The sequence below is a fragment of the Chaetodon trifascialis genome, chromosome 5, assembly GCF_039877785.1.
Source record: "Chaetodon trifascialis isolate fChaTrf1 chromosome 5, fChaTrf1.hap1, whole genome shotgun sequence".
Classification (NCBI taxonomy): domain Eukaryota; kingdom Metazoa; phylum Chordata; class Actinopteri; order Chaetodontiformes; family Chaetodontidae; genus Chaetodon; species Chaetodon trifascialis.
In genome coordinates, this window is record NC_092060.1 from 12662209 (window position 1) to 12685540 (window position 23332).

At 40.2% G+C, this 23332-nt stretch overlaps 1 protein-coding gene across 1 annotated transcript in view; it reads right to left on the bottom strand.

The window, feature by feature from the left end:
- ctnna1 (catenin (cadherin-associated protein), alpha 1) overlaps positions 1 to 23332 on the bottom strand; it is a 75669-nt gene that overhangs the window by 12476 nt on the left and 39861 nt on the right. The window contains exons 8-16 of the mRNA XM_070962595.1: positions 22662 to 22742; positions 22372 to 22524; positions 16649 to 16741; positions 14937 to 15093; positions 13983 to 14183; positions 11516 to 11667; positions 7893 to 8003; positions 5418 to 5599; positions 279 to 384 (exon numbers count right to left, since the gene is read on the bottom strand). Coding sequence (XP_070818696.1) covers positions 279 to 384; positions 5418 to 5599; positions 7893 to 8003; positions 11516 to 11667; positions 13983 to 14183; positions 14937 to 15093; positions 16649 to 16741; positions 22372 to 22524; positions 22662 to 22742 — 1236 coding nt within the window. The remainder of the gene's footprint in view (positions 1 to 278; positions 385 to 5417; positions 5600 to 7892; positions 8004 to 11515; positions 11668 to 13982; positions 14184 to 14936; positions 15094 to 16648; positions 16742 to 22371; positions 22525 to 22661; positions 22743 to 23332) is intronic.

The window sequence follows — 23332 nt, forward strand, 5'->3', positions numbered from 1 at the left end:
ACAGGGAAGTAAAGTTAATATGATACTGGAGCAGGGTTTGAAAGACGTCACTTTACTGCAGACATCACGGTTATGTCACAAAGTCTGTGGTACAGTTTTTCTACACAAGTGAGTCATTTTCCTTTATTTGCCCTTGCTGCTGCACTTAATGCTAATTTATTGGGCTCTGACAGTGTCGATGTGGCACATTGGTACAATTCTTATTATACTGGGGTAGCTGGCACAAAGGTGTAGTCTATATGAAACTCTTGTGGGACGGAGCTTCATTAATGACTTACATTGTCAGCGATGGTGCGGCCCAGCTTGTCCATTCTTGATCCTGCCTCGGCAATTTTCTTGGCAGCGCTGATGACATCAGAGGTATTCTTCAGTGGTCCTTTCCCCCTGAGAAGAAAACAGTGAAAAGATCAGTCACTGTTTCTGATCTACTGCAACCTCATCCAATATGCAGGAGAAGCATCTCAGTCATGGAGCAGCAGTTTGTTTTGGAAAGTTTTGTTGTTGTTGTTGTTGTTGTTTTTTTTCGGAGAGAGGTAAGCACGTCTGTGGAACTACTCTGGCATCATGCTGTTCAGTCAGAGCTGAGAACGTTTTATCATCCATTAAATGCAGAGGGGCAGCTTCACTCTCAGGGCAGTCTTTAAAGAATGAGACTGTGACAGTGTGCTGTCACACTCTGTTGTAGCACCATCAACTCCACTTAAAGAACAAGGTGTTAAACTCACTTTTTCTTGTAGTTTGAGAATATGATACATAAAATATAGTTGTAATATGATTTTAAGAAACCGGCAGTGCTATCATATTGAAGAACCCCTGATTCATGGTATAGCAGTCACCAGTGCCATAAGCTTTCTATCACAGCAGAAATTATCAGGTCAATTTATTTGGCTCCTTAAATTTAAGCAGCTTTGAAGGGTTATTAGAAGGCTGAGAGGCAAATCGGACTTGTTTCATGTCTCTTGGAGGAGAAATATTGGTTGTCCTGAAAAATGCATCACACATATACACACACTCTCCTCATTTGTATGGTCATTATCATCCAGATGTGGGACACAGAAAGAGAACCAAAGAAAAAAGGAGAGAACTGGAAGCAAAGAGATGAGAGAACAATTCAATTTGAGAGGGTTTGGACATTGTCCTAATGTTCGACATCCAGTCTTGACCCTTGTTGGGCCAAACAAGTCGCGTCCCAACATGGGTCAGTTCGGCCCTGACCTGACCCACTGTAAGCTTGTCAGCCATTTGCCACTTTTTTTCTGCCCCCACAAGGGACTCTGGGACACAGTTGGCAAGAGACACAAATTGGATTCAAAGCTGCTCTCTCTAGGCTAAAAAATGAGCCATCCAACCCAGAACAGATGGAATTTTGTGTTCTGTTCTCTTGCTTCCTCTTCCCTCTGCTCCCATCTCCAACCCTACCCCTCTTTTGCTCTCTCCCTGCTGTAAAGCAAGTCAGGGTCCTAGTGGAAGAGGCCACGCATCAAAACACAGACTGGCAGCTCTCTGGGGACCAGACAACCCCTGGAGACAGCACTGGAGGCATTGTGATGGGCTCCGGCTGGGGGAAAGACCTGCATGGAGTGTTTTAAATAGAATGTTGCTTGTAAAATGTTGCAGTTCGTCCCAATAAAAAATATCCCACCACAATGCACACACAGCAACGACTGATTTCTCCCCAACCACTGATTTCCTTTTTAAAACCGTCCCTTCCTTTAGCCTGAAGAGATGAAGGGCCAGCTGCTTAATTTCCACACCATGTCCAGCCGTGCCTAGGCGGTCAACTAATGCCAGGGAAAAGCACAAAGAGGCCATGAAAACAGACAAGAGGTCTCCTGACAAGAGAACGTCCTTGTAAGATTTTCGTAATGGATTTATACATGGAGGAGGGACTGAGGAATTCAGGTCCGGTGACCGCTGCAAGCCTTCAGGTGGGTGTAAGCCACATCGGGCCAAGCACTCCACAGCACAGAATGCTCTAAGATAGGTGCCTCCCAAATATGTTGCATGTTTCCCAGCCAGACATGCCTTATTCATGAGAGCTGCCATACAGCCAAAAGCAATGCAGGAGTCGAGAAGAATCTCTCTCACTCTCTGCAGATTTGTCAAGAGAGAGGTCTACAACAATTACCTCACACAGCATTAACCTTGGCAGGGCTTTGGGCCAGCTCAAGGTTGAAGGGGCGATAATTTGGGTGCGGGCTGAATTAGCAAGCTACTGACCTTCCATGTGCGACTGCAGCATGTGAGAGTCAAGGCATAATGTGGAGATATATGTTCAGCCTGACAAACATCCATGTGTTCTGTCAGAGATGCACGCACGCACGCACGCACGCACGCACACACAGGCATACACAGAGAACTATCCAAAGTATCAGAGTGCCAAATAAGAAAATACTATACTACTATATACAATACTAAGAAGTGGTATTAGCTCTTAAATTAACAAACTCTAAATGTAACTGTACTATTAACAGCACAGGCACAAAGGCAATTTCCACAGCTTTCTTTTATGAACTCTATTTCTGACAGCAATAACAGAGCACAGAGAATATAATGTACTCATCAACACTGAATTCCGGCCATATTCACCGTCACTAAGGTCAAAGACATTAAAGCTTGACCCAAATTACTCAACAATATTGTATTCAAGGTATTAAATCCCTGAGCTAAAAATTACGACTTCTTCAGAGTTGCCATCTCAGTTAGGTTTCTAAAGTGCAAATCCAGATACTGCACAGACTTTTAGAAGCACATGAAATCAGAAGAACCATGCAAGCAATGCAGATAAGCTCAGGATGTCTTATGAGTGCAGTTTCTAGGTGACAGTGGCACAGATTAGCCATGGTACATAACTTCCAATACATTTTTCATTTGGAAAACCTTAGCTGTTGGCGGGATTCGACTATGGAACAGCATACCAAATTAAAAACATCTTGTTTTTCTAAACAATTTATGGTGATGCTTTGTTGGACCTAATGTTCAGCACCAGCACAATATTTTTTTGGTACCTTGGTATAAACAACCTAAATCTGACCAAATATTCACATTTAGCATTCATGCTTGACAGTTTGATACAAGCATGTCAATACTGGAATCTGTGCTGCAATTCACAAAAATGTTTTCACAATTGAGCCCATACTGGTTTTGGTTTGTTTTCTTTTCTTCTGTCTCTCTGGCTTGGTTGTTTTTTATCGGAAACATCCAACAAAACTAAATTTAAAATACATGTGGAATTAATATTCTTACATAAGTAATGCTCAGCCAGTGATAGTAGGCCTGTAATGGAGCAAATGGACAAAATGTATTCCAGTAAATGCAGTATTGAACAAGCTTCAATGGGCTGTTTTCCCTATGGTTATGGATTTTTTTTTTATGTCACTACAATCAATAACCTCTTAAAATATATATATACACAGCTGACACCATCTAATAAACAAACACAGATTGTACTCTGAGATGGAGGCAGCATCATTTGTATTCAATTTACAAGTGTGTCCAACAGATGAAATGCAACAGACAGAAAATACACAAAATTCTTTTTTCTTGGCTCTTCGGATGAATGAAAAGCAAATTGAAAATTCCAGGGTTCTGTCTAAGTTAGATCTCTGGCTATGTTAATAATCTGATTCTGATATTCTGATTTTGCTGCAGCTTTCCAGTATTGTGTGTCTTTCGCCAAGGAGACTGGATCTTTGACCCATTCAGACGATGAAGACAGAGAGGCAGTATTTCATAGTCATTACAGATGTGACTCAGAGTTAAGCACAAAATGTCCTCTGAGTAATTCACTTGAAAATTTAAAAAGGCACAGTCATACAAATACAGTCAGGCACAAATAGAGTCAGCCACTCAGATTGTCTCCTCACATCCTCCACACACCAACACACAAAGGCACACACCATGTGAGCTAGACGATCACGCAGAGCAAGAAATGCTGTCCAACACTAATCAGAAAGTGGCAATCTTATCAAGAATTCCAATGTTATGCACACAAAGCATGCACACAAAATATTGCTGGGGTCCTCACATGGTCTGCTAGCGAGGCTTCAGTCACATTTACCTAAAAAAGATTTTTGGACTCCACCAAAAACAGTCTTCATTACTGTCATTTTTTTATTCCTTAAAAGTCCCTAGATGTCTTGTTTATCAATGTCATATCCCCTGGCAAAGGGCTGTCAGAGGAAACAAAAACATTAGGTTTTTATTGCTGGTTAGCTACAGGCACAGGCTAGTGGAATGCATAACTATGGTGTATGAAACTGGGATGGCTACACGTGTTTTGGCGTACGAGCATACAGTGCACTAACAGACTTGGCTTGTACAGCCAGTGTACTGTCCAGTGGACACATGCATCTTTTTTTTTCATGATGCAAAGGTGTGTTAGACCTTGAGAGAGTTTAAACACTGTGAAACCATTACATTAATATTGGCTGGGCAAGAGTACCATTTAATTTGGAAGCGGTGGAGAGGTTCCAATCCTCTGATTCCAATCCTTTGTTTACATCTGGATCATCATGTTACGAAGACTGTGTGATGTTGATTAAATTCAAATGCATTCTTCATCTCTCTCAAGTAGTTGGTTACACTGGCAAGATGTGCAAACAACAAGTTTTTCTGGAGAAATCAATACTTGGTGATGTATTAACTATGAAGAAAGTTTTCAGAAAATACCCTGAATGTAACAATCGAAACTTTCAGACACACTCAAAATATGCCTCTTTGCAGAGGCATATTTACATACTTACTGCAAAATTGTTTGATGCTGTTACTTCATAATATGTCATGATTCCTAAGATGTTTTTCCCAACCATCTCTCTATTGTCTCAACAAACCACTGACAAAGGTGAATATGGCCACCCTGTAATAGCTCTGGTGAGTGAGACTGTCCATTTAAGGTTTACAGTGCACACCCATCTTTATTCATGTCCCAGAGAGAGGGAGATTCAACGCGCTTCTAATGGTTGTGCACTTTAAGATTAGGGGAGGATGAAAAAAAAATAATCAAGGAGAAAATCCTACCAACAGTGCTGCTTATGAAAATGGAGAGTGTTGATGCATGAACAGCCATGTTAAACTGGGTGCAGAGTATTGTCTAGATATGGGCAAATGTTTGGAAACAAATGCAGGCTTATTGAGTGATTGTATTTGGCTTAACTTGAACATGCATTCTGTCTTGGGGGCATTTTGGTTGAACTACACAACTACTGGAATATTAATATGAGGACAGTAAGATGACAATACTCAAGACTCAACAATTAATACAGACACTACAAATTTAAAATGTGCAGCCACATTACAAACCCTTCATTCAGATGTCCTCTGAGACCAGAAAAATATCTACACTTCCAAACAGACCATCAATTGCTGGGGAAGAAAAGTGGCTCCGGGTGTGAGCCAAGCTGTTAGTCCAAACTCACCTGGTGAAGTCCGTCATCTCCATCATGATCATGCACATCTGCTTAGCCAACACAATGATGTCATTGCCGCTGTCATCCCACTTGGACACCTCAGCATCCAGCTTGCTCTTCTCTTCCTGGAAGCTAGCCACCTGTTCTGCAATCTTCGCCTTCTGCTCCTGGGGCAACTGGGCCATGATAGCCTGGAGGAGGAATTATGGAAAGCACTAACGGTTAGCACACTAAACCTCAACATACTGTTATAGAGGCCATTTCTGTCTCCAGGGTATGTTGTTTTACATCGTCCCCTATAGCTTCCATGGATGCACATGAGACCTCTTGCCAGGCAGCCTGTTTGAGATCAAAGCAGAGAATCACTGTGGTACCATGATGCACTGCACTACTGTGACCCTCGATTAAACTCTGGCGTGTTAGCTAGTATATAGCCGAAATTATATACTGTAGCTATAAAACGTGTTTCTAATATGATTTATAATATGTTATAAATGGAGAGGGCAAAACATTAGAAACACCTCTTAATATAATGCTGTCCAGTTCAACAACACTGCACACTATAACTTGAATAATAAACATTTAGCTATCAAATGAATACCTCCCTAAAAGTATCAGAACAGGACATAATTAAATGCAGAATTTATGGCTGACCCGTTATATTGGATTACTTTTTTTTTTAACTCTTAAAAAGCTAAAAGCCTAAAAAGCTTTAAGACTGCAATGGCTACATGAATAAATGCCATCAATGTCTCAAATGGACATTTCGCTGATTGGCTAGTTAAGTGGCGACTGTTTTTCTTTTTTTAACTACAAAAGATGGGTTCAATACAGGGTTCACAGCCACTATGTAATATTATGAGACATCTTCAGAAAAAAAGATACATCTATTGAACTCTATGCCTCTGGCCACTGAAGAGGATCAATATAAGAGCATTTGCTTTCACGGTACTTAATATCATGTGCAAATGTGTTTAGCACCATTTCTATCCTGCCTCTTATGCGGGATGGTTAAAGGGCAGCTTCCGAACAGGCAATCAGATATTCCATGAATGAGCTTGTGAGGCCACAGTGGGCAGACACTTAAGAGCAGGAAATCAAATATCATCGCAAGAGCATTCATTCAGTTCCTGGTAAATAGGTTTCTCTCTCTAGAGTCACCTAAGCTTGAACAAAGCTGTTCAGGGCAGTGCAAAGATGAAAAGCCCCCACCTAATAAAACAGTCAGATAATCTGTGGCGAACAAGACATATGGCATGGAAATGTACTGATAGACCACGCTGCTGATAAGGATTTTTTTGGATTAACCTGTCACTCTATACTCTTGAAATCATTAATGCAGTTAACCTCTAAAATTACAATTTAGTGTTAGCTTAAAAGACACAAAAGCTTTTTGGTATCAAGCCGAAGATCGTATAGTACTCAAGACAAAAGAACAGATGTGTGGATAATTTGAATTTTGAAAAATTCTCAAAGAGTAGACTATTAAATGATTGTGTTTACCTACTGCATGAATAGGACAGGAGCAAGCAAGTCATCATGTGAAAGATAAACAATCTCTTATGGGATCAGAGGCTGAAATATACTTTTGGCCTTGTTTCATCCTGAACTTGACTAAGGTGCATGTTTTTCCAATTGTGGGTAATGACTATTTCCAATACAACAAATGAGACCATGCTGTAAACAAGAGTTCTATGAGGACAAACTTTTCACAAATACTTGGGTCACATTTGTTATGGTGGCACCAAGCCAACTGTGCGTAACCAATTAACAGCAAGCATGGGGGTGGAGTGTTTGAAAAAACAACAGTGGCTCCAACAACATTAATATGGGCATACTGTTAAATAGGCCTGCACAGCTACAAATGAACAAAATACAGACTATACTCCTCTATTTTCTAAAACGACAGACATGTGAAAGAGATATCAAACTGCTCTACTGATTATGTAGAATTCTAAGATAGGTTTCACTTCACCAGACAAGTGATTTCCTCTGATACTGTCAAACAGGCCACATGAATTTACTCAAGTTGGATGGCAATATTCAACTCAATAACTAAGGCATATAACATGAGCTTTTAAAGTCAATATCAAATCACCTTCAAGTATGCCTCATTCCCCTTGGGCACAAATGAATGCAATCTCCTCTATGGAAAATATTAATATCAATGCATATATATATATATATATATATATATATATATATATATATATATATATATATATATATATATATATATATATATATATATATATATATATATAGAGAGAGAGAGAGAGAGAGAGAGAGAGAGAGAGAGAGAGAGAGAGAGAGAGAGAGAGAGAGAGCGAGAGAGAGAGAGCGAGAGAGCGTGTGTGTCCTTGGCACATATCTCCCATCTCTCACAAGGTATTTTTGATGGCATCTGAAAACTAAACATTTCAATGGCAGGAGACCAGACTCAGGAATGTCTATAAATACTACAAGAAACAATGGACAACTCACCCGTGCACTCTGGCCAGCAATGAGCTGATCATCCTCTGTCTGCACGCTGGTCCTGCTGCGAACATCAAAGTCTTCGGTCTCAAAGTCAGAGTCGTCCAACTCCTCTGGAGTCTGTAATGGGACAACAGAGAGGGGAAAAAGAGCCAGTGGCCAAATGAACGGGGTGGGGAGAGGAAACAAGAGAAAGGGTAGAAAAAGGAGAAAAGGGTAAGCTGTTAGTTGTAAGTGGAGAACATAAAATAATATTGGCATACTACAGCCTTTTGAGCACTATTAAATAACCAACCTGCTTACTGTCTATGAGAAATGCCTTGGCTCTGCCAGCGAGGGCAGCATCAAATAAATGTCTTCTTCCCCATTGCTTGGTACAAGAAACTGTAAACTCTAAATGAATTTGTAAATCAAGCGTAATGTGCTGCCTGTGCATTTTGAGAGGGAAAATGAAGGAACAAGCTGGTATGAAACATATTGGGAGCAAAACGCTTAAGTCCCATCTGTCACATCTATTTGTAGACAGGCGGGTGAGGCATGAGTTGTGTTCTTCTTGAGTGTTGCTACTTCATCTTTGATCCTTCACCTCTTTCCCAGTTCTGAATGCAAAACAAGCTACAAGTATTCTTCCATAAATATTAATATTCAAAAGAATTTCTATCTCAACAGGTCATGCTTAAGGCAAAATACAATACTGACTGACAGGGAAATGTATTTGGTGGTGATATGGGCACTGGGAAAATGATGTGGACAGATAGAGGTGCATTATCACGCCTGTGCCATACTTGTGCTTATCCAGCTGTCTCAATACCTCCATTCTGTAATGGATTTCGAGCCCTCAGATCTAAAAATAGCTGAAGGTCCCTGAACAACCTTACACTGCTTTATGGGATGTAGAGATGCTCTTGTTCTCAAGGGAAGAGGAGTATGGTTTCGGATACAAAGCTGTAGTGACTCATAGGCATCTCTTTCAACCCAGACAATGTTGTTCAGTGGGGCAGAGATATCACCTGCTGTGGCCTGTGCAACAGATAACCTGTGAATGTGGGAGGCTCAGAAATGATAGCTCATGATGAGCACCCAATGGGATACTACTGTAGAGAAGTGACAACAATAGCCTGCAGTTAAATTAAAAAAGGGTTTTGCCAAGGTGATACTGATGTCACAGAAAACTCATTTTTAATACCATTTTTCATGCTGTGGCAAAAGACGTGGATCAATATTAATTTCTGTAATGTCCTGCATCTCCACTGTGGGTCTGAAAGCTGAAATATGCAGTTCCACCTGTATCGTCTCTATACAGCAAATCTGACCAGATGGGAAGAGGAGACAGTGAGAGACCTGAAATTACAGTATCGTGACAATGCTGGAAAGTAGGCCTTATTCTTATATAGTATTTTTTGTCTGCTGCTGTAGATATGGAAGGGCAGTCCAACAGTAAAATCCCCCATTGTTATTCTTTTTGTGACATTCTGCTTATAGCCTCTGTGAGCACAGCAGATTTTTTTTTTTTTAAGGACAGAGCCAGCAAAATCACCTTGGGCCGTGGAGCACAGCACAAATCATAAGGTAACGACAGCTGCCCCCTGTATCTCGCTGTCAGCAGCTCCCTGACTTCGAGGCAGTTTGATGTCTGGGAGGCATGTTCTCTGATGTCGCTGTAGGTGGGGAGAGGGTCCTGTCCGCCTGTCAAATATCCAAGGGACGTCCAACATAGGCTGCCTCTGTACCACTTACAGAGGTTAAAGACTTGTCTATCTTAAGTAGCCCCGACCACACACTTGTCTGTTCTGATTTAAGAGGAGGCCACTGTGCAGCGCCTGCATGTGAGGGTTTATAGAAAGATGGCTGGAGAGCGATCGTGCAAGTGTAAGTGTAAGTGTGAGTGTGTGAGTGTGTGAGTGTGTGAGTGTGTGTGTGTGTGTGTGTGTGTGTGTGTGTGTGTGTGTGTGTGTGTGTGTGCGCGCGCGCGCGCACGAACATGCCCTCCAGAGAAGTTGTCTCATAGTGCTCAGCTCAGTTGATCTGTGATATTTCATATACTGTGCCACTGAAGGGCAGTTCAGCCAAGCAAAGGGTTCTTTGAGACAGAATGAATGTTTTTGTCTCATCTTTTTACAAACAACCATAATTAAGAGTAGGAAACTGCTGTATAGATGCTGTTGAATATTCCATAACTATCTAAGCAGCTGAGCTATTTCCTGCTGAAAAATCCTGTGATTATTACCCAAAGCACCTCATGAAGAAATCCTGAAAAACCTATGGGGAAATGCACAACTTTCTCCTGTAAGATAACAGATGCAGTTTGAGTTGAGTCTCACCATTATCTCCTGCTCACAGTTAAGAATGCCAGAACAAATCCGACGGATTAAATATAAGCAAGTCAGACTTTTCATAAATCCTGTTATTTTTAACACACATGCATACCTACACACACCCATCCACCAGGTAGTGTTCAGCCCGCCCCACGGGCCCAATATTAACAGCTTAATCAATCTGGATAACAAGAGTGAAGCTGGGGCAGATGGAAATTGAATGGAGCTCTCTGGCTTGCAGTCCAACTAAATAATGCTAATTAAAACCTCCATCTTAAATCAATTGCTTATTATAATGCAAATACTGCATAATGGTCCCCCTCTCATTTGGTTTTTGTCCATGTCTGAGCAGCATTATTCATGGAGCCCAGGCACAGTTCTGGAGCACCACTGTCAACACAAAATGTGCTGTCAAGACTAATGATTCCAATTCAAAAGATTAAAGTGTTGAAAATAATGCAAGATGGCATAATACAACCAACCAGCACATTGTAACTAGATGTAGCAAATACATAATTAGGTAGTGTTACACATGAGAAGGGGTTTAAACAAATCCACTTACCTCTTAATATATAGAAAAATTACATTTGACATTGTTAAGTAGTTAAACTAGTTATACTTAAAAGCAATTAGCAATTTTTCTTTATTGCTGAGGTGGGTTTTGTTGTCGGCACACTGTCAGTCAATTAGGTACCCAACTACCATCTGTCTCAGTTATAGTTCTACTCAAGCAAAAGGCCATTAACACACAGACAACCAAGGCTGCTGTTACACTAGATTGCAAGTCAGGTCAATTAGGTCTGCTCTTGCATGAGACAAGTTAATCATTGGCTTCTAGGGCAGCACGCATGTAACAGTTTCTCACATAATATTAAAAACAGCATCTGGTGCACAGACCAATGGCCATTTATATACAATTACACTACACTACAATAACCAAGGACTCTCACAATGTGTCACAATTAGATGATGTCTGTTGAAATGTTTTAAATTAAAATAAAATTAAAGCTGTCCATTGCAAGTTAATTGTGACCTTCAGAGCGCTTGTGCGGTCTTCAGTAAGTTAGCGCTTCTCAATGTGACCAATAGCAAACCTTTCCATATGAGTGAAAAAATCCAGAAGTGAAACAACATTTATTTACTCCTTACAGTTTCAACTCATGCTCATGCTCTAGGGTGGAAAAGGCAGAAAACTTTAACTCTCCAGACTACAGAGTTGGGAAGAGCGAGCGTTTAAGATTAAATAAAACATTTTTTGTTTTTGCTCATGGCAACGTGAAAATCAAGTCTTATGTTGCAGAGGTAGAAAAAACTTACTCTGATCATGAGGACAGCCTTGCGAATGTCGCGAATGCCATCATACACCAGACGGGATGCATCAATAAACTCATTCTCATCCACGGGTAGTGAGGGGTTTGCACTCAAGGCCTCGACTGCAGACTCCACTTGCTCTGTGAACCGTGGCATGACTGCAGAAGGTGAAAAAGAGGAAAACAACACTGATTCACTCCAAAAAAACACAAAAAGACATGCACATATCTTAAGTGAGGGATGGTATGTGTTGTACTGCATGATTATTAAAAAGCAAATTACAAACAGACCTACGTGTTGCAAAAACCAACTGTCCAGCACCCACTTCCAACACAGAGCCAACACAGAGCCAAAGCGTTTGTGACAGCATTTTACCAGAACAGTGTGCATACTTGACACAAAGCACAACGCAGTCAGTCTAATGAGATAATTATATTTGAGATTATTGTAAATGATCCCCACAAAGACAATAGTAAGGCCTAATTCTCCTCTATGCCAGTGAAGAGTGTCGTCTCTGAATGATTAATTAAAAAGTGTAGTCATTGCATTCAACTTTGGCAGACGGTATTTTGCATCGTTGGTCTACTCATTTACTGCACTCCTCTCTTCCATAGTTGCACGAGAAACAGGGGACAAAATGCTGAAGGGAACAGATCCCAGATTTGACATAACAGAGCTTTCCAATAGAAGGTTTCACAAAGCTGTCCCAGCGGGCATGTATTGTGCCCCACTGACGATAGAATAACAGCTCCAGAGGACTCTCTAGTACATCAGCATTCATAATATTTCAAATTCAGTTTTTACGATTCAGCTCGGCCTTCATCGGAGAGGCATGGACATCAGGTTGCAGATATGGAAGCAAAGAGCAGCAGGAGCAATAAGAAAAGAAAAGAAATGTAGTTGGTTTTGTGCTTACAGACAATTTCTAACCTTCAGGCTTCTGTATGAAAATGCTGTTCAGAGAAGAAAATTGAAAATCTGGTCGTACTGTGACAGCAATCACTTCCTTCAACCAATTACTGATCAGTCTTTCAAATCATTTCACATTAAAACGACAAAAAGCTGCAACAATGTATTGTCATTCAGGTCTAACGTTCAGCTAATGAACTAGAGGGCCACAACCAACCTTCAGTCACATTTGTCTCCTCAGTGGCACAGTCCTTCTACCAAACCCATCACAATATACAGAGAGTATTAGCATGCATAACTTTTTTCAAATAGATGCTATTGCAAAGACCTTGTCATTTTTTTCCCTGCATTCAATATTTTGTGATTACTCAGCCACCTAATTAGGATGAAGATTGCCGTTTTTATTCTTGAAGTGCATTGTGAAATACAGTCATACTCTGGATCTGTCAATGTAATCAGCTTTTTGCAACTAGGATTCTTAATAAATGCTAAGTGCCTATACAGACATTTACATATATAATCTTTAAATTAATGCCAAAAGAAAGGACCTTTCAGGCAGAAAGTATTCAAACCTATGAAATGACATCCTGACTGATGAAATCCAAGTTCACTTAATAATATACAAGTCTCTGAAGCTCGATTACAAGCATACCTACTAAAAACTTCAAATTCATGCCTAGCTTCATGCACTCATACTTGCCTACACAGATGACAGTGCATGTCAGAAGAGAAATTCTACACTGAAAGAGTGGCTCTGTTGAGTTTTAACCTGAAACCCATCATTTTACACTGTGCAGAGGACATGAGAAAATCTCACAAATAAAAATCTCGTGGCAGTCTCGATCTCCAGAGGTCACCGCTTCTCTCAGCCACCACAGAAATCCTGCTTGAACTGCAGCCTGCATTTCTTAACATTTAATGGACGCACCCTCAAGAGGGCCAAGCAGTTTCCAAATCTGACAACTGACAAATCAGTCTGCCATCTTGTTAGCTTGCTAGTTGTGGAAGCTAACACAGCTTGCACTTACTGTATTGCTTCATGATGATTAAGCAGAGCATACAGACAAAAACAGCTTGTAATTATGAAGCTCCAATTTAGTGGAAGATGTAACTCTGATATAACTTTGGTTAAAATATTTTGGGTAAGTATTAACAATTAGCAAAAAAAAAAAAACTTGAGGGTTGGGTGTGTTCACCACATCCACCTTACTGACAGAGACTAAGAAAATAAGGTAAGAAAATGTTGGGATGTTTGACTCTCTTCCTCAGAACACTGGGCCAAAATTTGGTATCACTGGAGGGTCCACTGTCTTCGAGTTTTATGTACGTATTTCGGTGAATATGAAGCATGGCTTCTACGTTTTGGATGTACCCATGAACCCCCTTGTGCATGTGCAGAATTAAAACAATAAAATAACTTTAAGACAAAACATGCAACAATAATTCAAAAGTTAGACAAGTTGCAATCATCTAAAAACTATCCATCATAAGTGTATATAAATGCAGTCTCTTGGCAGAAGGAAACTATTCTGTGGCTCGTTGCATAATTACACTTCTGGGGTACCTGTGTCAGTGAGGAGCTTCGTGGCCTCCAAAACCTTCTCTGTGTAGACTCCAGGTTCATAATTATCCATTTCAGAAGTGACCACATGGACGACTCTGGCAGCACGTCCTCGAATAGCCCCAGCAGTGCGATCCAAACCATCAACATCCTTCTCTTGCAGAGCGATGACACACTTGTTCACATCCTCCAGGATGTGGTTCTCTGGAGACATAAAACAGTGATGCAGTTAGTTGTGTATATTTTGCATTACTCAAACATGACATCAGCCTGCCTGGATGTAAAAGAGGTTAGTGTTGAAGTTTAAATTCTAACAGTATTTTCAGTTTTTCATCCAAGATGAGCATTACTCAAAGATTATATGAGTAATGGGAAAATACATATAGTCAGGGAATTCTCAGCCTTCAGTCTGTGTTTGCATAGACCCAAAATTTTGAGGGCCACTGGGAAGCTTAAGCACAGGATGGGGAGGGCCGAAGACAAATTCTGAGACTGCTTATTAATGGGGAGCCTGTAAAATGTAAATGTCCACTGTGTAAATTACAGCCTGTCCTTGGCTGGAGGTGAGAGAAGTCACTCTGCGTAATGCTTAACGAGAATTCTTAAAGAGTATGCCTGACAAACCATTTGTGTGCTTTAACACACGTGACAGGACGTCAATTTCAGACATAGTGCTGCTGATGCTTCAGTAGATTCCTCTGTTGAGCCCAATCAGCCTTGGTATGTATGGCTTCACCAGAAAAAACTAATACGACAGACCCTTTACTGTTTCACCTCTTCTTAAGAATGGCCTTCAGTGCTTTGTGCAAATATATCTTAATACTCACCCAAATTACTGTCTACCAATCAACGGTGCAATGGCTTTTTCACATTTTTTAAAAATCACAAATCATCAGCGATCACTCCAACATTTCTTTGCTTTTGTATGGCTATGATATGCAAATGAGTAACACTCACCAGACACACAAAGGAAGTCGTCAATGGATGTTATGTCATCAACAGCATCTGTGAGGACACGGACCTGCTTCTCCCACTGCTCCTTGAACAAATCCATATTGTCCTGGGCCACCTTACTGTTGGGCTTGGCAGCAAGGGCTAACGCTGCATTAATCACCTGTAATCACCCAATTACAGCCATTAAAGCTCCATTACAGCATAGCCCTCAGCCACAACATTAGCATAGGCTGATTGTGCAAAGCCCCCCCCCCCCAATCTCCCAACCCAATGTTGGGACTGCAGCATGAAGCCAATTCATTCCTGGGAGTGATTAGAGACACGGAGTGTTTTGAAGGATTGAATGAAATAAAACTAATAGCTGCTTGTTTTGGGGGAAGAAACATCTGTGGATATCAAAGCTCAGGGTGAATGGGAGTCATTAGACAAGATTAAAAGGAGCAGTGGCAGCAAAGTGGAGAGAGCTGGCAAGGCTCAAAGGTACAGATGAGGGACTGGTAGTTAGCATGGAAAGGCTTGAAAAGTTGGGCTCAATGGTGGACAAACCACTTGCAGTTCTGATATGAAATATTGTGCATCAAAACTGTTAAAACTGGAAGTACAGGTTTTTGGACATGGATGGAAGTTTTAGAAATATGGGTGTGGGGTATGCAATTACAGACCCAATGGTGTTCAGAGTTCATAGAGGAGAGGGGGAGGCACATAAAGTGAGTGAATCAATACACTCGCAAGCACACAGAACATTGTTACTACAAAAGACCATTTTTAGACATTTAGTCTTTCTACAGGACTTTTGTTGCATTTCTATTTCTTTCACAGTTTGATACAGTGTGTTGCTCCATGTAAACAGAACACCCTGACCTGTTTCATGCACAATTTGCTGCATATGTTTACATTCGTACTAATAGAGATGGCCTATAGAGAGATATTCACTGCCAGTTTTTCCACTAACTACTTTGCCCACACAGAGCCCTGGAATTCAATTCCAAGGAGCATTACCTTTGGCATGGTTGTATATTCTAACAAACAACAAAAAAGACTGTTTGAAGGTGAGAAACTAGTGGGGGGGTCATGTCTTTGTCACTGCACTGGCAACTCCAACAAGCTATTATTTTGTTTTCCCCCTTATCATTACCCCTAGCAACATTGCTTCTTTTGTGGCATGTTCGTGACTGCTTTCCATCTTTTATTTAATTTCACTGTTGTCAAAATGAACAGACTATGGGAAGAAAGAGAATACCCACACGCAGTATTGTGTCCACTTCACTCCACTACCCTTCTAGCACAAATGCAGATTCACAGCAGCGAAGGAAACGAGACTGCAGTGTATCCATGGTACACTGATTCAAAAGACTTAGTAAGTCATGTAAGCCATGTCTGTTATTTGCATTGTGCTAACTGACTTTGACATTAATTCAATAACCTAGGTGAGGTGTGTACATGGCAAATGCAAAAATGGCATTGTCCTAATCTGCTTATAAAATGACTGCATGTAACTACACATAACAGTCAAAGTCATGAATTGAAAAAAACAAAAACAACATCAGAGCTGCAATTTAAATCATAGTCTGTAAATACTGAACCGCTGTGTGTGTGAACTAATATTTTCTACATTGGCAACACCTAGTGCTCGTAGTAAAAGACAATGTGGCTCCCTCTCAAAGAGCTACATAATCAATGAGCTGGGTGGAAATGTGGGTGAAACAGCCAGGTACCTGGGGGCAAAGACTTTCCAGTTGAGATGCTGCCATGCGGACCAGCTTCACTCCCTCTTCATTGTTGGAAATGGAGCATGCCAGGTTGGCCACCTAAACAGAAAATGCACATATCTCATTTTTAGCAACAGAAAGGGACTGTGACACAGTCTTATTTTGAGAGAAACAAAGAAAGAGCAATACATAGATACATAATTAAACTTGGATAAGTTCATTATGGTATCAGAAATGGAGCAGCACTGCAACACAAGTAATCCCTGTGGAATACAAACCCACTGCTGAGGATTAATTTATAAAGCTGCTAAAATGATACAATATGATGGCCGGGGGGGGGGGGGGGGGGGGAGTAAGAGGGAAAACAAAAGCCAAGCTGTAAATAGATGAAGTAAAAGTTTTGTATTTGTTTCCCAAAAAATAGTAAATGTCTCCAAATGCAAAGTCGTAGGATGTGGCTATTCTCTGTGAACATCTCACAAGGCTGCCAGATTGCCGTTACGCGACTGGACTCAGAGAGGCAAATATTCCTGACACTTTCAAAAACGAGTGAGAAGTGGAACGCTGAGCTAAGCAAGTCTTGCTTGCAGCTGCCAACATTTGTGGTTTGTGAGTATATTTTCTTGTATTGACCAACAAATCAAGCTCTCTCACAATTATTTCTAAATATTTTTGCAGCTTCCAGAGTAACATTATGCATCTACTCATATTCACAAAAATATAGGTCAGAGACTTTGAAGATCCCCATTTGTTAGTTGGGATGCGCTGGCAACAATGCTGAAACAGAATGCCTGGGATGTGAGGAACTGTGCCAAAGTGGGATTATCCAATGGACAGAAAATGTGTTGAAACATTACCAAAAGCAAAAACCAACTCTTGATTGTACTACAGCAGGAACAAGGACTGCAAAGTTATTTTAGCAACCTGGGTATTATTTTCTTACTTTGAGCCATCAGTCTATTCAGTCATATATTAATCATTAATTTCAGTGCTGACATCTGGGTCACACAGCAACATAAGCAGTAAGACCATCACAAAGCATTCACAACCAAAGCCGCAGTTTTACCATATCTAAAATGGAGTGCAGCAGAACTGTCAATTACAATCATGCACCGAGTGTCATGAGTTGGATTTATTGTTTATTACTGATTGATTGCTGCAGATGCTCAGGATCAGAGTGGCTAATTATTTTTATTGCGTGTTGATTTACCACTCATGTGGTCCAAATAATGTCTTTCTAACTGAATCTGCAGAGTTTTTATCTTTTGTGGTTGTTGAACTTGAAAAACTTGCTAGTGATTTAAATATACATGTTTTTTGGTTTTTACTTTGGGCCTGAAAGTTAATGCCCTATGCATTGATGGCTTTTTCGTGTCTACTGGGTTCTCTGCTCAACATTCAAGATGATTAAAGCTATTATAAAATCATAGAAATGTGGAGCACATCTATGAAAATATGACTCACTGGTGGTGGAAGGCATCATCGGCTACATGAGTGGCAAAGTGAATGGGGGTATGAAAGATCCTCTTCACCTCAGTCTCAATTCTACAAGATGACACCCACCCCCACCTTGAAAGTCCTGAGCAATTTTGCTGATGACAAGCACTTACTGCACTGCACTGGTGAAGCACTGAACCACTGATATAAACACATCTACATCACTATGCAAACACAAGCGCGAACCACAGGGAGAGTATTCAGTAACCCAAGAGGAGGGGCAAGAGGGCAGGGACATAGAGAAAAAGCAGCACTTTATGGTGAGAGTTGTGTTTTTACTTTCATGATCTTTCACATAAGTTTTCCCTTCCTCTCAATGTGATACCACTGAGAAAACAGCCATTTCAGCATAAAGGGGCTGTGGCAGTCAAACAAGTAAAAATTCTATCCTCAAGTCAACTAACGCTATTCCACTTGGCATGCTGTACCATACTACTTTAAGTGTCAGGGGAGTCAGAATGTCCTACGTCTGTGCAAACATATACCAATGCACCGGTCTGATTCCTTTCTCTCTCCCTCTCTCTCCAGAAAAACAAAATAATGGAATCATCAAACAAACCAATAATCGTCCAGCAATAGGCATTCCATTACAACACTTGAAATGAGCAAGAACCAGTAATTCAATTATGCTGCCTAGACAGATACTCACAGGAAGGACAGTTCTATAAACTTTATCCTGATTGCCTCAACACAGTGTACCGTTCTACCGCACTCTTTCTCTTCAACTACCATTCACTTCACAGGGGCTTGGCTGAAATACTGTGTGCCTGAGTCCAGAAATAACGTGATGTAACTTTATGCAAGAATAGCATGTTCAATAAATCACACTGTGTCTCAAATATCATGCTAAATAATTTGTATCTGTCTTAATGAACCGAATTTTAAATGCTCAGAAAATGCAGACATGAAAGCTCAAAAATCTAAATAAACAAGGGTAGCTACCAGATCGTAAATACCTCTCCTTCACTGCCAGGAGAGGAGAGAGGACAGGAGGAGAGGAAGAAAAAGAGGAGAATGTGTTTTGGAAACTAAATATGCAATGTCATCACTCTATTAAATAACATTGGAAGGAAAAATCTGTCGCTGTATTTCTTTTTTAGTAGTTCTCTTAATAAACAAAAAGGTTAGAAATTTGATAAAAAGGAAAGTCATTCTAAAAAAACTGACAAGCATTCAAGTTTGCCCTACTGCAGGGAAGGAATTAGATTTTTTGGACATTAATTTTCCAAAATTAAATAAAGATAATTTTTCAATACCTTATTATATTTGGTTATTTTCTTTGGAAAAACAAGTTTTAGCACAGTGTAATAATACTAAAAACAAAATATCACACAATAAATTCTGGCAATTTCCACCACTGACTAACTAACTATCTAATGTCACTACCCTGTCTTCTCCTGGTTGAGAGCCTCAAAGCTCTCTTTTTAAGCTGTTAATCTTTGCATTTCATCTTTTCATTAGGATGAACAGACTCTTGTTTTTGCAATAAGGAGAAGAATTCAAATTGATTTCCAGCATCTGGTGAGGACATTGCAGATGCTGTATCTTTGGCTGTTTTTCTAGCCTACACTCTTTCTCTGCTAACTCAGTGCCATCGTTCTGAGCACCCTGGACCCTTTGAGAACATGGCCTTGAGGCAACATCACTAAGCTCAGTCTGTTTTGCTCCCTGTTCTTAAGATGATGAATTCACTGCTTAAAAATTGGAAAACAGCTAAAACACTGGATGTGACAACAAATATTACATTATCTGTCATGGTTTCCATTAAGATATGGCCACATTTGAACACATGGATGCAAGGTGGAATATTTCAGTCCAACTCCCAAGAGCAAAGGGCTCCAATGGTGGTAATGTCTGCTGTCAGGTCACATAACCTCATTCATTTAGATATGAAGTGAATTTTGTCATCATACAATTACAGTATGCGGTTGACAGCTTGGACAAGGTCTAATTTTGCTTTAACCATATAAATAACAGCTTTCAAAAGAATAATGTCCTGACAAACAAGGGCAGAGGAGCTGCTTAAAGGGGCCGACAAATGAATGTGGGTCAGTCATAATGTTGCTTTCAAACAAATGTATGTGAACTAATGCACCATTTGCCTTAAGGCAGCCTACACTTGCACAACTCATGATCTCATACAAACAGAGCCTGAGATTGGTGGCACTTTGCTGTTCCTATTTCTGAATAGGGGACATAATGTATTTACAACACACTCATTCCTTCTGTGCTAAGCAACAAAACTCTGGGTTATTTCTCACTTTGGACATTGCAACTCCAATCATTCACATCAATTGGCTCTTTTCCAGAGCAACTTACAGTACCATTTAATACCCACTTTGCATGATGCATTTGCTGTGAAATGTCAACTGTTTTCAGTCAGAGGTGGAAGCCAAGAGCACTACTGTGTTTTACCTATTGCTCGGTTGACTGCACTGATGTTGGCTTGTTCTACAGAAAAAAAAGCTAAGAGTTCATCTGAAATGATAATTATATATAATTAATTTAACACAGCCTGCCCCTGAAGTTTGCCACAATGAAGGCACTGCAACTTCTGCATATTTCATTACAAATAAAATATATTGTCTAAATAATGACCACTGCAGTATCAGTTGCTGAAAGTGTGGTGAGCTTGAAATTTGTATCTGAAATCCTACAACAGGATTTTATGAAAAATAAATAAAAACACACGCATGACAGTTTACTGATGACATTATTACTACAATCAACTCATGCAGACACATCTTTGCCTCAATTTACTGCAGCAAGAGTGAACAACCGCCTCATTGCATCTGCTCCTGCCTCTACGCTGCCTTCAGATGCAATCATGCTGCCTCTAGAATTCACTTACCTGAACATACCTTAAGATTAAGTAAGCAGTCAACATTCATGACTTTCATTGTATGTGCATGGTCATCCTCAAATGTCATTAGAATGTGGTCATGAATTTCATATACTGTATAATAGTGGTGCCTGAATGCAAGTGCTAGTTTTAGTGCCAACTTAACTGAACAAGCCAAAAAGTTCTATTGTGACATATTTAGATATCTGAAGTTGGCCAATTCTAATGACACTGAACAGCACTCATGTGCTCTTCAGTGGTGCTCCTCAGACACGTAACTACCATTCCTAATCAATTTGTGAAAAAAGATACTTCTGCTGATGAATATTTTAATAAGAGTCAAACTAAACTAGCAGCTTTGTTCCATTTTACAGACACATGGATTAGCAGGTAGTAAAATTTTGGGCATCTAATAACTTTAAAAAGTATATTTACTTAATGATGCTCATCTGTAATGTGAGAAATTTCTAATCAAACCCATGTTTCTTTGTGTATCCCAAGTGTTATAAGTACACGCACCACCGAAGCATTAGGGGAGTCCACCAATGCCATGCTCTAATGCCACTTCTGACACTTCAGGCCTTCAGGAGCTACTTAAGGGCCTACTCCTCCTCCTCCTCCTCAGCAAATTCTCCAGTGAATGCTTATGCTGCCCTGCTTTCAGTGGACCAACGGATCCAGCTAAAATCATGGTCATCTGCCCTTGGGAAGAAGTCACTTTCAAATGTCAGAATATGATGCGAATATGATGTTCTGACACAGGCATTCAAGAAATGGAAGGAAAGTCCTCTAATAAGGGACAGCTGATGTTTCTGTTAGCTTGTTGCCAATCCATCCACATCACTTGTTCCTCACACCTGCATTCTTGTTGCTGTCTATACACTGGAGATACACAAATCCTTCCCAAAATATGCTCATCTCTTTAAACACAAAACCAGCCACAGACGCACGCACGAACGCACACATGCGCACACGCGCGCACGCACACACACGCACACACACGCACACGCACACACACACACACACACACACACACACACACACACACACACACACACACACACACACACATTCATTTCCTGGAGACTTACCCTAACCAGCAGACACAGAAAATAATTTCAATGTTTACAGCTTTCTTTTCATTAGGGAAAAAAAGATCCCAGATTGCTGTTTTCTGAGGCACTCTAATCCTAAAGCTGCATCACAAGGGAATCTCTGAGAACAGAGCACAGATATTGAACAAAAAAAAACTGGACAGAGCCTGATATTTTCACTATAAATTAAGCTAAAATGTCCATCACTGATGGGACGGAATGGGTACAAATATGAATGCTCTATATTTCGGTCACATCAGGTTTTGACTGTGAAAGCGTTGAAAATCCGGCATTACCTCAATCAGCTTGTTGGCGTGCTCACGGAACACCTGTGCATATTCCTTGACTTCTTTCTCGTTGCCATTCTTGGCAGCTTCAATCAGGACCAGGAGGGGAACATTGGTCTCCAGGAAAGAGTCAGAGACATGGTCCATTACAGCTTTACGCAGCTGTGAAGTAAAACATTTTAAAATTAAAAAAGGGCACTGTTAAAATAATACATCATCCTGATAATATGGACCAACATCTACAGTACACACAAAATTAAAAATGGCAAAAAAAAACAAAAAAAAACAAAACACCAAACCTGTCTGCGAAGGTCTCTGGTCTTCTTGGTCATCCTGTCGATGGCTGTGTTCAGTGCATCACTCCTATCCTTCCTTCCAGCCTGAAACATGAACATGGGAGAGGAATAAGCATAATATGGTGGAGTGACAACTATGTTTCCAACATACATACAAGGATTAGAGTGCAGTCTACATCAGTCTCCAGACATACTGTAGCTCCAGATTTACAGTTAATAGGAATGATCTCAATTTCAAGTCATGTGTATCTCCACTTGCATTTGCTTCATCTTTCTTGCTTTTTCCTTTTCTACTTAATTACATTTTACACTAATAGGACAGTTGCACTAGGCTAAATGTATTTGTATTTGTATTTGTAATTGTTATTTTGCCAGGAATTGCATTATTGTAAGACAGCATAATTTTGTTCCAAGAATTTTCTGAATGAGGTCAGCATTTTATTAAGCTGTTAGACACAGGTGGGTCTACATATCAGAATGTTTGGTTTGTCATTGATGAATGTGACTGAATAATCCCATGAGGAATGCTTCATCTAAATGACTAGACAAAAAAATAAATCATCCATCTATCTTTCCATCTGTATGTAATACTTTACAGTGACAGTAAAAATTATCTTTCAAATTTTAGTGCAGCTGGTGTCCTGCAGATATTCAGCCTGATCCGTTTCTGATCC